Raw genomic sequence first — 13,564 nt, 5'->3', positions numbered from 1 at the left:
ACATGAACTACATATAAAAAGGTATAAAATTATGCCTGGTATAGGATTAAGTTAGAGAAGAAGGGAAACACCGGACTGTAAAAAAGAATTACGTACGTAATATACAAAGGAGTTTGGATTGTATCTTACAGGTGATCAAGAGGCTGCCTGCCACACTACGGAAGTATTAACACAGCCCCAGGAAGGCAGTACCCCAGTGCCCAGAAACATGGCCAGCAGTAAGAAACCAACAAGTTATCTGCCCAATTACTAGGCAGGGGTGCAAGGCAGGGAGCTCAAGGAGGAAGCAGTTAGCCAGGACCAGAGACTCAGAGTCTGGCTACTTACTGCAACAGGACAGGCTTTTACACTCCCAGGCTTTCCTGACTCCTTGGTGTTCTGATGCTCTGATTTTTACTTCTCAAATGTGTGTCATCCCCGTGGACTACAAACATACCAGTCCTTTAAAGCTCACTCAGTTAAAACCCCTTTATCAGCAAGGCTTCTCCTATTTCCCTGCGCATTGTGAGTTCTTCCGCCCTTAAAAACCACAGCACTATGCAATCTCCCCTGGTTATTTTTAGATATAATCCAATGGAATTATTTTCCCAATAAGAGTGCAGGTTCTCTGAAGACAATTATAATATTTGACTCTTCTCTAAATTTTTTTTTTTTTTTTTTAAGAGAGGGAGATAGAGACAGCGTGAACAGGGGAGGGTCAAAGAGAGAGAGGGAGACACAGAATCCGAAGACAGGCTCCAGGCTCTGAGCTGTCAGCACAGAGCCCGATGTGGGGCTCGAAGCCACAAACCGTGAGATCATGAACTGAGCTGAAGTCGGATGCCGAAGTCGGATGCTTAACCAACTGAGCCACCCAGGCGCCCCTTCTCTAAATGTCTCAAAACTGTACTGACATGTACACACATCTCTGGGAGCTCATAGCTAGTACTACTTCCTGCTACAAGTTCTTAAGGAGAGGAGTACCAGCATCTTTTCTTTGACCAATCAAGCAATTCAGTTTTGACTGCAAACTTACATGCACCATACTCAACAAAAGCCTTGCAAGAAACTTGGCCTACTCTCAGAAAGCTTAATTGAGGGAGCCTGCACCTTGCAGAGGAGGGAGTTTTCCCCATAATTTCAAGTAGCTAATCAACATTTTTCTTCCAACTACATATCCTTCAGAGTGCAGGCTGATCTAGTTTTAGCAGACTTCTAAGATCACTCCATTATCACATCTCCTCCAGTGAAATCTGGCATTCATTAAATACTAGTTTATTTGAATATCTCTATTTTCTGACCTTGTGGATTATGATGATTTCCATGTAATAATCTGGAAATTAGCATTATGTATTTTTTTTTTTTTTATGTTTCTTTATTTTTGTGAAAAAGAGAAACAGAGTGCCAACAGGGGAGGCACAGAGAAAGAGAGAGGCACAGAATCGGAAGCAGGCTCCAGGCTCTGAGCTGTCAGCAGAGAGCCCAACAGTGGGTTCGAACCTCGGAACTGTGAGATCATGACCTGAGCTGAAGTCAGCACTTAAGCGAGTCACCCCAAGAGCCCTGCATCATATGTGTTTCTAACCTAATACTTTGAACTGAAATACCTTCTTAAAGATCTGAATGAAGAATTCAATCAAAGGCACTAAAGAAAATGCTGTAATAGCAATTCCGAACGAGTGGTTACTTCATAATGTCTTGTGATCAATTTTTACATTTTGAAGTTTTTGCTATATTTTTAAGTATGCTTACATGTGTTAAATTAGCCTACGCAATACACAATTAATTCCAACACAATATGTCTACAGAACATAATAACAATTAAAATTAAAACCATGTAAGACTATTAGGTAGGTGTGTGAATATGGAATAGACAGAAATATAAAAATCCTAAGTTGATAGATTAGGGGGTAGAGCTATGGATAATTATCAATTAAGTTTTTGGTTTAGAACACCATTATTATCTGTATAATATTTAAAAAAATAAAGTGGTAAGGCTGTAAGGTTTTTATAAAGTAAACTGAATCCATGAGCCATCCAAGAAAAACTGCCTATCTCACTTCATATTTCAACAACCACATTGCCCTATCTCTAAAAAGCTTTTCCTAATCCTAATAATTTAAGGTCATCATTCTACATCCTTCCAGCTAATCAAGAAGTTGAAAAAGAAACTATTTATTTGCATGCATTAAATTAATGCCCAATATTACCACCTAAGCTTTCACATCCCACATCATTTTGTAAAGTATAATCCTAAACTTAAAACCTACCTCTACATAAGTGGAACCTTTCCACCTTATACTATAATCTTATGATTTCTTTATGGAAATTAACTCATTTGTCATGTTAATTCTAGCACTGGTACTTTCACTTACACTGATTTCACAGAAGTTAAGGTGTTCTTATGTTCGTCTTCTAGAATGAAGCTTAGATGTTCAGATAGAATTATTAGCCATCTTCAGGGGCAAATAATGTTTCCTCTTTGCTTATAACATTGGGAAATCTACCTAAGAATCATTAACCTGTAATTTGACAATGAATGTTTCATTTACAAGTTTTAAATATATGGATTTAAAACCTGATCATTAGCATATATGGAATTTGTGCTGTATTTCTAATTTTCACTGTTCAAAATTAATTGGAAATAAAGCAGAAAAAGGGTGCTTTGATTTTGCCTCTCAACAAAACTACATATAAGAGGCCAAATGTTTTATCAGACCAAGAAAAGACAATGGAAAATTCTTAATTCTTAAATAAGAATTAACGTCAATATTAGAAATAATTACACATGTTTATTGCTCAGGCAGAAGTATTTTTCATTTCCGACAACTCGCAACTATTGTCCAAACACTACTTACCTGCATCACAGCCAAATAAAGGCATCACTTGACAGAAGATTTTTTTCCCTACACATTTCCCTACACAGTTCTGACATCACTGTGAAGTTGAATGATTAACAAAGAACCTGACTCGTTTCATAGATTTATTAGTAAACAAAAATCAATGCCTTCACAAATACTTCATAGTAATAGGTATAAACAAGTCACTCTTAAATAAATTTTTAAAATTAATTTCCTAAGGGGTGCCTGGGTGGCTCAGGTCATGATCTTGTAGTTCGTGAGTTTGAACCCAGAGTCAGGTTCTGTGCTGACAGCTCAGAGCCTAGAGCCTGCTTCAGATTCTGTGTCTCCCTTTTTCTCTGCTTGTGCACTCTCTCTCTCAAAAATATATATTTAAAAAAATTTTTTAATTAATTTTCTGATATTTTACCACATTCAAATACTCATCTAACCCAAATACTCATCTAACCAGAAGGTAGGTAAGTCCTCTAGGACACAAATGAGGAAGAAGAGATCCTGAGATAACAAGACATAAATTTCTAGTCATAATGTAAATCAAGGACATAGAATTATTCACAGGAGACTCTCAACTTCCTACTAAATACACTTACTACAGCAGCAAACATGCAATCAAATATGCAAATAATAAATTTGACCAATTTAAGCTTTTTAAAAAAGATGTGTTACAGGAAAATAGGCTTTCAACAACAATAAAAAAAATCACTGTACAATGAGATGTGACTAAATACCATCTACGTATATTAATGAAATAAGACTGGTTAAAAAACATCTCTGCTGTGACGGGCTGACAGATTTTCAGACCAATGATAAAGTTTATTCTGAGCCAAAGGAAAAGAAAAATCACTCTCCCAGCAGAATATCTGCTGAGGAACAGCTATGCATTACATGACATTACAGCTCACCCTTGAAAAATGCAGAGGTTAAACACGCTGACCTCCCCGTGCATATTCAAAAATCTGCCTATCACTTTTGATTCCCCCAAAACTTTATTGGTAGCCTACTGCTGACCGGAAGCCCCAGCCTTCCAGTTAACATAAACAGACAAGTAACACATATTCAATATGTTATTGGTATTATATGCTGTATTCTTATAATAATACCTAACTTTTTCTTAATTTTTAAAATATTTCTAGGCTATGCAGTTCCTCTGTTTTTTCAAATGTCTATGAAGCTCCAAAAATTTTTCTAACATTTATTGAAAAAAACAAATTGGCGCAGTTTGACCTGTGTAGTTCAAAGGTCGACTGTAACCCAAATGAGAGTAATACATTCTGCTACTCCAAAATGATAGCTGGAAGATTTTTAAAAATTCCTGAAATACAGTGCTACCTCAACATATACATTAAACGTATTCCTACCTAGGCTGGCCAAAGCAAAAAAAATTAAAATATCACAAAACATTTTTTCACAGCTTATATAGTGATTATATGTTAACTGCAGAAAATATGGAAAAGCATAAAGAAACTACCCACAACTCTACCACCAAAAGAAAACTACTATTTTATTATTTCTGTTCAGTCTTCTTCCTAAGATTTATAGAGCAAAAACTCCAGCTTGTCACTTAACACTACAATATATAGACATTCCCATTACTAAAAATTCTAATGGAGTTTTAAAACACTGCTTTTCATTTCTTTCCAGGTTATGTGATGGAATACCAGTGGATCCCAAAGCTAGTCTGTTAGATTAGTCAAGACTGGTTTAAAAGCAATTCTAGGGGCGCCTCAGTCAGTTAAGTGTCCGACTTCGGCTCAGGTCATGATCCCACGGTTCCTCCGCGATTGGTGGGTTCAAGCCCCACATCAGGCTCTGTACTGCCAGCTCAGAGCCTGGACCCTGTTTCAGATTCTGTTTCTCTCGCTCTCTGCTCCTCCCCCACTCACGCTCTGTCTGTTGTCTCTGTCAAAAATAAATCAACATTAAAAAAAAAAAAAAAAAGCAATTCTACCACAGACTGCATCAAGATCTTTGAATAAAAAATATTAATTTTTAAAAATTAGGGAATTGAAATCTCACACAATTCCTGTTTCCAGTAATGTATACCAAACTGGTTCCTATTTACCAACTTAATAAACTCAAAATTAATAATGATAATCACTTATGGCTATACTATACTTTTCCCTTTGCAAAATTCCTATGTACAATCATTTCATTTTTGTTAGGCTATGAAATAGGTTACATATTCTCTCATCACTGATGTAAAACACCGTGGTACAAAGAAATTAAGTGACTTCACAAAATTTACCCAATCAACTTAGAAGAACTAGAAATCAGGTCTTTAAAATAATACCATCCTTTATATTTGTGCTAATCTACACTGCTTACATAAGACAGTGCTGTGAAAGAGAACCACGTATTCGTTAAAGTGCTGTGCGAAAAAACAAAGTTTAACGAGGGCACGGAGGACACCTGCGTGGCTAAATCAGTTAAGTGTCAGATTCGTGTCTTCAGCTCAGGTCACGGTCTCTAGATTCATGAGTTCGAGCCCCATGGTGAGCCCTGCACTGGTAGTGCAGAGCCTGCTTGAGATTCTCTTTCTCCTCTCTCTGCCCCTCCCCTGCTCGCTCGCTCTCTTTCGCTCTAAAATAAACTTTTTAAAACCCTGAAATTAAACCTTGAAAGAAAATTGGTTAATGTTGCACGTTAATTAGGCGAGGTTCGAGAAATTCTAAAAACTAAAGCAACTATCTCATTTGGTGAAGAGACACAGAACTGATTCTATACTGCTCAAAGATGTTTTTAAAAACATGACATAAACACTTTCAGATTGAAAAATAAGCAAAACTGAGTATTCTGCTTATATAGTTACATTCCTTTCTGTACCTTGTATTTTTTGTGTCTCAATTCCCTTATGTTTGAAATGGGATAACCATCCCTATCTCAGATGGTGGTGGTGAGAATTAAATGACCTAATACACATAGACCACTTAGTACTGTACCTGCCATAAAGTCAGTCCCAACTAACTGTAGCACTATGCAAGCCTTCTTGTTTTTTATTTCTCCTACTAGAAGGAAAATACAAGCACAGGCTCTAAAAGTTTAATGGGGGGGGGAATATCACATTTTATTTAATTAAATGCTGATGTTCAAGAATTTAAGAGGAACTAACTAAACACCTGAATGCTAAGCATCTAAATTTTAAGTGCCTAGAACTAAAGGAGGTCAGTTTACGAAATACCTTCTTCTTCATAGATTCTATTTCCACATGCCTGTCAAAAGTTTCTGCATCTTCATAATGACAGGCTTGTGGCCATGATTCCACACTTTACTGAAAACCATATGAGAGCAACATTTAAGCTGGACTTAAACATGGAGATCAACTTGAAAAAAAAATCTTCCCAGCAATAAGGAACAATCCAACCCATATTCTTCTCACTGCAACAAAAAAGGAAATGCAATGGAAAAATGTGTTCAATAACTGATGCCAAACTGATTCAAAAATTGCGGTTTACTGCCTGAAAATAGTACTAAAGGGCGGAGGAGTAATCAGCCTTGCATTCTCTTTCCATTATGATTATTCAATAAACAGTTCTGCTCAATTCTGAAATAGGTATTTCAAGGACTGTAGATGGGGAAAAAGTTCTGTCACTTTCCAGAAGGGCTTACCCTTTTAACTCGCAATGCTCACAACACGTTGCCTTGGATCAGAATGAGTGTCTGACCCAGGCAATCTAGACCACCAGTAAGAATAATGGGAAGGAATCGTAAAGGACTTGTCCCGAATCCAAGACTCAAAGCTAACCAGAATCAGTATCTTTCGCATTTGAACCTGAACACTTTCACAAAAGATAATTAGCGCCACTTGCCTGTAATTGGTTTAATATTTAATTATCTTGCCTTTCTACTCTATCCATCATTTTTGCTTAACTTTAGGGGTCACATCTCCAAAACTTTTTTCCTCCCAAAGATTTTCCCCAGAAGAATCCGATACCAAAGAAGAGGCCTTCATAGCAGGGTCTCACTTTTCAGCAAAACCAGAGGCCTGGTCAAAAAGTAAAGACACGCCAACTTGGGGGACAGGAGGCAGAGCCCACCTTTGCAACTCTTCCCGGAGAGGGCCAGGTCTGGCCACGCACCTAAGCGCACTGCACCTCCCCGCGCGTCTGCAGAGACCTGGCATCCCCGAGGCTCCCCCTGCGCCCCCGCCGCCCCCCGGGGCTCCACGCACTCCGCGGGAACCACTCACCTTGCTGGGCTCCGGCGTCCTCGAGCAGCAGGAGCAGGATAATTATGAGAAGGAGGAACAGAGGCATGGGGAAGGAGGAGGAGGAGTTGGAGCGGGGAAGGAGAGGGCGGGAGAAGGGGAGCGCGGCCCGGGCGGGGGCGGCGGCGGCGGCCCGGACCAGGAGACGCGGAGGGCTGCGCCCGCCTCTCACCACCGCCCGGCTCCCCATCTCGGCGGCCGGCAGTCCGCCTGCATAGTGCGGGCGCCCCGGGCGAGGAGGCGGCGGCTACGGCGGGAGAGCGAGAGGCAGCGCGCGCTACGCCCCGCGCCGGGACCTTCTCTGCCCCTCGCTTCGCTTTCGCCTCCTCCTCTCTAGTTCCTTCCCTCCGCTCCCTACCCGGAGACCCCAGACCAGAGCGCTGGGGAAGAAAGGGAAGTGGGGTACTCGAGCCGGGGAGGGCCGCTAAGGCAGAGGTGGAGGACGCGCCTCCGGCCCCGCGTTCCTCAACCCGACCCTGACTCGCGGCACACGCCCGGGGCTCCGGCTATCTAGCTGGCAGGCGGGCCGCCCGCTCCCTCGCGCTCCCTCGGTCGCGCACTGACCACGCCTCCTCGGCCCGCCACGGCCAATCCGCAGTGGGCTCCTGTCCGTCTCCCTCCGAGCCACCCAATCAAAACGCTCTCTCCTCGGTAGGCCCGTTAGGTCTCCGGCCCACTCCTTGAACTCAACCGCCCCTCTTCTTTCTCCTCCAATCCCCTGCATCCTTAGGAAAGCGTCCCACCCGCTTCCCCCAATCGGGGTTCCGCCCCCAAGCTCGGGCCCCCGGCAGCCCTGCCTGGCCCGGGCGCCTGTTATTGTTGGGACCGAAGCCCAAGCTGATCTCGCTAGGGCGGCAGCTCGCACTGGTCAATGACTTCCGGGACTTCCCCCAATCCGCTCTCCTTGCTCCTAAAACCAGCTCGTTCATTGCCCCTCCCCCGCCTCACATCAGGCCACTGGAAGGGGTGGGAAGCCAGGATCCTGGATGGTTTTAGCTGAGAGCGGAGTCTAAGNCAGCCAGTTGCAGCAACTCAGAGTTAAAAGATGCAGTGTTCAATATTTTAAAAATACGTATTTCTTGTTTCCTATGCCTTTTACTATATTTACTGTATTGGGGGCGGAACAAAAAAGAAAGCATATAAGATCCATGCCCCCCAGAGCAGTTTTAACATTCATTCAGCCATTCTACCAAGAGTTGTTGACCACCTGCTATCTACTTGCAAACCCTATGCAAGGACTTGTGGGATTTGCAGCCATAAAACGAAAGTCTTCTAGGATCTAGGGTTGGTACAGAGATGGAAACACATCATGAAAGTCAGAATGCAACAAATGCTATTTAGAGTCACAAACAATTTGATGGAGACTGTAAGTAAATCCAATGACAAAAAGAACTGGTCTTTGAGAAGGACAAATTCACAGGACTAGGCAATGATTGGTTTTAGGAGAAAGGTGCCATCCTGGATGTTCTTAACATGGGTCCTTAAGAGGAGGAGGATGTCATTAACAAATCCAGAAAACTGCAAAGGTGAATCAGGTTGTGTAGGCAGGTGAGTTGATTTTGGGCATAGTAAATTTGAGATACTCAGCAGCTAATATTTGAAGTCATATAACAGGCAGGGGGACATCTGGGTCTAAAACTCGGGTTAAGGAGTACCTTGAAGTTATAAGTAAAAGTCATAAGTGGATGTGATATTCAAAACCATGGAAAGGACTGATAACTTCAAGTGAAAAACAGAGTTGGAAAGGACTCTGGAGATCATCTTGTTCAACTCCCCTATAAATCAAATCCCTCATGCGTTAAAACCCTTCTACCAAATTTATTCAATAAGCGTTTATTGGATGTCTGTTGGACCCTAAGATGCTTTAGGACTAATGTAGGCAGTAGACATAAGAAGGTCACTCAGAGCCTACGTTCTGTGGGGGAAGTAAACAAATTCATTGCTGTCAGCACCATTTTGGAAGTACAGACTAGTGCCACAATAACACAGTGGAACGATTTCAAGGACCCCTTTATGATGATTATGAAGCCCCAGCTGAGTCTTGAATAAAAAGACAAAGTAGAGAAGGTGATCTGAAGCCAGAGGCAAAGTAGGCTGGCTCACAGACACCATGGTGAATCATGTTGATGGAACTGAGTGGGGTTAACTATTGCTGATTTAATAGGAGGAACTGAAGACTAGTCCAGAAAAGATCGTAGGGGCAAGATCTAAGACAGGCTAAGGAGTTGTGATTTTATTTTTATAACACTGATAAACAGCTAAAGGGTTCTAAGAAAGAGTTACATTATCCAATTTTTATTTTAGAAAGCTCCACCAGACAAGAGGGTGAAGAATAGATTGGAGTGAGATTAAGACTAGAAGCCAGAAAGAACCTATCTGAAGACTAGTCTGGTGATTTGTATAGTTACAGGGAATGATAGTGAGTCTGATCGGCCATGGCAGTGGGCTTGGATAGGGCAGACTGACATGAGGGATACTTATGAATCTAGTGACTGATTAGATGTGGGATTAAGGAAGAGTCAAGGAAGATGCTCAGGTTTCCAGATAGAAAGCATTGCCTTTTGCACACCAAGGGAATATGATAAGGGGAGCTGGTTTGGTTGGATGTAAAAGTCGGAGACAAGATCATGAGTTCAGTATTGGACATATCAAACATGATGTGCTAGTGTGGCGAGCAGTCATGTACTAAGACTTCTAGCAATAGTGCTCTGAGAAAACCCCTCTTGTTTGTTGGACAACTCCTTTTGTCGGCACTGAAAGGTGACTTTAAGGCCACAGAGGTGGTGACAGAGCAAGGTATTGTGAGTCCCAGACTGGCATTCTCCTGATGACATAGAACTACACAAAGGCAGATGATTCACCTATGAACTACCAGCATTATAGAAGCCTTGCCGAAACAGGCAAAACCTGGACTATAGCCCCCTCTACTCCTTGCTGATACAGCATGAAAAGATGCCAACTATAAATGCCTAAAGTAAGAAATAGGAGCACTTACATTTTTTTCATCCCTGTTTTACTGACTATCTAGTATTTTAAGTGGTTATTAAAAGTGAAGAATAGAGAGGTGACAAGGTTCTAAATAAGGTCAGTAGCAGAAAAGAGATGAAGGAGGAAGGGGCAAACTGTAGTTATATTTAAGGAGGTGAAATCAAAAAGTTCTTGGTGACTGCTACTATAAAACAATTTCCATATTTCTATGCTTCAGCTTCCTGGGTTTTGCTTTGGCATTGTAGAGAATGGAACTCTGGCTAGAGAACATCTCTAGAAATCCTACTGCTATATATGCAGGGGGATTACAGGTATAGCACAGATGTGGGAGACGGTTGATGCTATTTCTGTCCCTATTCTCTCCCTACTTCTAAGCATTGTCATTCTACTAAATTGCAAAAACAATGAAAAAAGATTGCTCTGTGATGACAAAAATCTCCTTGTGGGACCGAATGCCATGGTAATTTATCAGGGATTCATTTCTAGAACAATGACTGGATATAGTGCAGTAATAGTTTATATTACCTTTCTCACTCCCTTCAAACAGATATGGGNGCTGAGAAACAAACTGAGGACTGATGGATGTGGGGGGGAAGAGGGATGGGCATGGAGGAGGGCACTTGTGGGGATGAGCACTGGGTGTTATGTGGAAACTAATTTGACAATAAAGTATTTGTAAAAACAAAACAAAACAAAACAAAAAAACAGATACGGGTTTTAGAACTTCCCCTGGGACAAGTCCAAGGGAGAAAACACAAACTGAGCAGTGTCTTCATTGCACACCAGTTCACTGACATGTGCTAGGACTTGTAGCAGTCATGGTCAACTCCATTGATTGACTAGTAAATGAATTAATGCTTTGGATGAAGTCTCTGGGGAAGACTAGGGCTTCCAGAAAAGAACACACAGGGTAGTTATATATGAAATACCAGGAAATTAAAATGTTGTTTGGATGTATTTATGTTTGTTTCTTCCATGTTTAATTTAAATTTAAATATATATACAGATTCTTAACCTAAATTTTAATTCACCAGACCTTGTTCCCCTTTTTGTCTTCTCTGTTTTTATTCTTTCTTTCCTTCTTCTCTTAATCAATAATGAGTGGAGGAATAGAGAAAATGGAACTGATCTACAGAGTAAATGAAAATATGGAAAGAATGGCTAAAGTTCACTATGTCTGCTTCCAAATGAATCTCAGCTCAGCCATTGCTAAAGAAATGAGAATAGAGGGAAAGAACCCAGAAGCTGGTGCCTTTGCTTCTGTTCATACAGAAACATCTGGTTTTTAATGGTATGATACAGTAAGAATCATTGGCACCATCATTACTATTAAATATCTGTTAAGTATTAATAAAACAGAAGAGACTCATTTAATATGGGATTTATACTGGAAAACTTGGGATGATGGTATGTAATGAATCACTGGTGGGCTTTATCAGTGACTGTGTGCTTTTGGCAGGATAACAAAAAGAGGAAACAAACCAGAATTTACTTCTGTGATCTTCCAGTAGGATAGGAGAGAAAGAAGAATGTGGCAGTTCTGGGGAAATATTTTAAACTTCAAAGACCAGAGCCCTCAGATCTGGTTACTGTTCTCACAAGAGCATTTTCTTTGTCCTGTTGACTGTTTGGACAAATGTTTGCAACCAAGATTGTTGCTAAATGTCTGAATTCTGCTGAGACTTTCTTCCTTTTTGTCAACAGAAGTGGTTTGGATACATTATTTTCTTTATCTTGTAACTCCTTTCAGTTAGTCATTTCATCCAAATATAGCTCTCAGGTTTGCTATTCATATCTCCTAACATTTGTAAACTATTTAGGTAGTATAGCAAATTTAAGACAGAACTGTTAGAGACATAATTTATTATAGAAAATATTTAATTTCGGCTAGTGGGTAGTTTTTGGTTTTCTTTTTCTTTTTTTTCTTTTTTTTTTTTTTGCATATTTCAGCAACATGACTGACTTCCATTGCTTTTCATTTGCCTTTCTCTCCCGTACAATCACCTTTCTTTCTATTTCTACTCTTCACCCCCACCAACACCCCCTTGGTTTTTCCAGGAACTTAAAAATTTAATTCATTCTCTTGTGGATCAAAAAAAGAAGACTTCAGCTTTGTTTTTTTATCTCTGATGGAGACTGCCAAAGATTTTAGTAAGACTTCCCTCCGTAACATCAACAGCATGCCTAGAAATGAAAGAATAAATTATTTGTGAATGGTTAGCAGAAAACTAAGAAATGAACAGAGAACATTGCACAGTAACTGAGATAATGTGATTTAGGTGTGTAGTAGATGCACGCCTCCTCTGCTCTATGCCTGTGTTCTTTCCTGTGGGACCTTTGCTGGCAACACAGTTGAAAATTAAATACACAGAACTGCAATGTTGTTTGACTTCTGCGAAATTGAGTTGTTTCATGAGATCATGGAAACAGCTCTGGACCAAACTCTTGCAAGTGCTGTTATCACCTCCAGCAAGGCTCCTAACCTCTCTAGGCTTTAGTTTCCTTATTTATGGCTCTTATGATAGGTCTAAAGTTTGATGGTTCTTCCAAATACTCATTATACACTGCTTGCTTTCATCTCACAGGCAAATTATAAGCCCTCGTTTCCTAAATAGCTGCCTAATGCAGGAGGGAACACAAGCGGATATCTGCAGATATTCTTCTCTAGGAGAGCATTGGCTGTGCTGACCAGGAGCACACCTTAAAGAGTGCACTTAGTTTGGAAGATGACCCTCCACGCTCCCGACTCCCAGCTTAGCAATGCCTTTATGAACTAAGGCCAGATGAAGAGCCCCAATTCTGTTCAGTAAAAGAGGCAAATAGGACCTTGAGGCACAGAGGGTAACCTCATCAAGAAAGAGATGGGGGAAGTCAGAGAACATGAAGCTGGCCACGATGTGGCTGGAAGCTGGAGCTCAGGAGAAGTGAAAAATAGTAAAAATTCCCCAGTGCTCAGAATGCAAAAATGCTTTGAAAGATAGAGATATCCAATAAGAATGTTCAGTTGTTTGCTACGTATGCTATGTTTTAGCACCCATCCACTCACCCCCAGCCTTTCTCCCAAATTCTCTTAAATTTATTACAGTTTAAGCCTTGATTAGATGAAACTGTCAAAGGGGGCCTTAGAAGTACAGAGGCAAGAGGTTGGTGTCCAACTTATTGATTCTTCATGGAAAAGTTCAGTGTTCTCAGGAGGTGAAATGAAAGCGAAGATAAAAAGATGAGAAAGAGCAGGAGATTCCTAGAACCAGAGGTTTTGAGATACACCTCCACATTGTTCACCATCTTCTTGACAAAGAGGCTTCATCCCTAAGTTAGGATATTTGAACAAGTTTGTGATTTGTTTTTAAGTTTTTATTTAAATTTCAGTTAGTTAACATAAAATACCATTTTAGTTTCAGGTGTACTCTATAGTGATTCAGTGTTTCCATACATCACCTGGTTCTCATACAGCAAGTGCACTCCTTAATCCCCATCACCTATTTAACCCATTTCCCCTCCCCCTCAGCCACCTCCCTTGAACAATTTTGTT

General features: G+C 40.7%; 1 protein-coding gene across 1 annotated transcript in view; it reads right to left on the bottom strand.

Moving 5' to 3' along the window:
* Positions 1-7,537, bottom strand: part of DCBLD2 (discoidin, CUB and LCCL domain containing 2) — an 86,817-nt gene extending 79,280 nt beyond the window's left edge. Inside the window, exon 1 of the mRNA XM_077774815.1 lies at positions 7,027-7,537. Coding sequence (XP_077630941.1) covers positions 7,027-7,234 — 208 coding nt within the window. The 5' untranslated portion in view covers positions 7,235-7,537. The remainder of the gene's footprint in view (positions 1-7,026) is intronic.
* Between the last annotated feature and the right edge of the window lie 6,027 nt (positions 7,538-13,564).

This window comes from Crocuta crocuta, unplaced genomic scaffold (genome assembly GCF_008692635.1).
Source record: "Crocuta crocuta isolate KB4526 unplaced genomic scaffold, BGI_CrCroc_1.0 scaffold6, whole genome shotgun sequence".
Lineage (NCBI taxonomy): Eukaryota > Metazoa > Chordata > Mammalia > Carnivora > Hyaenidae > Crocuta > Crocuta crocuta.
This window is presented reverse-complemented; position numbering and strand designations above follow the sequence as displayed.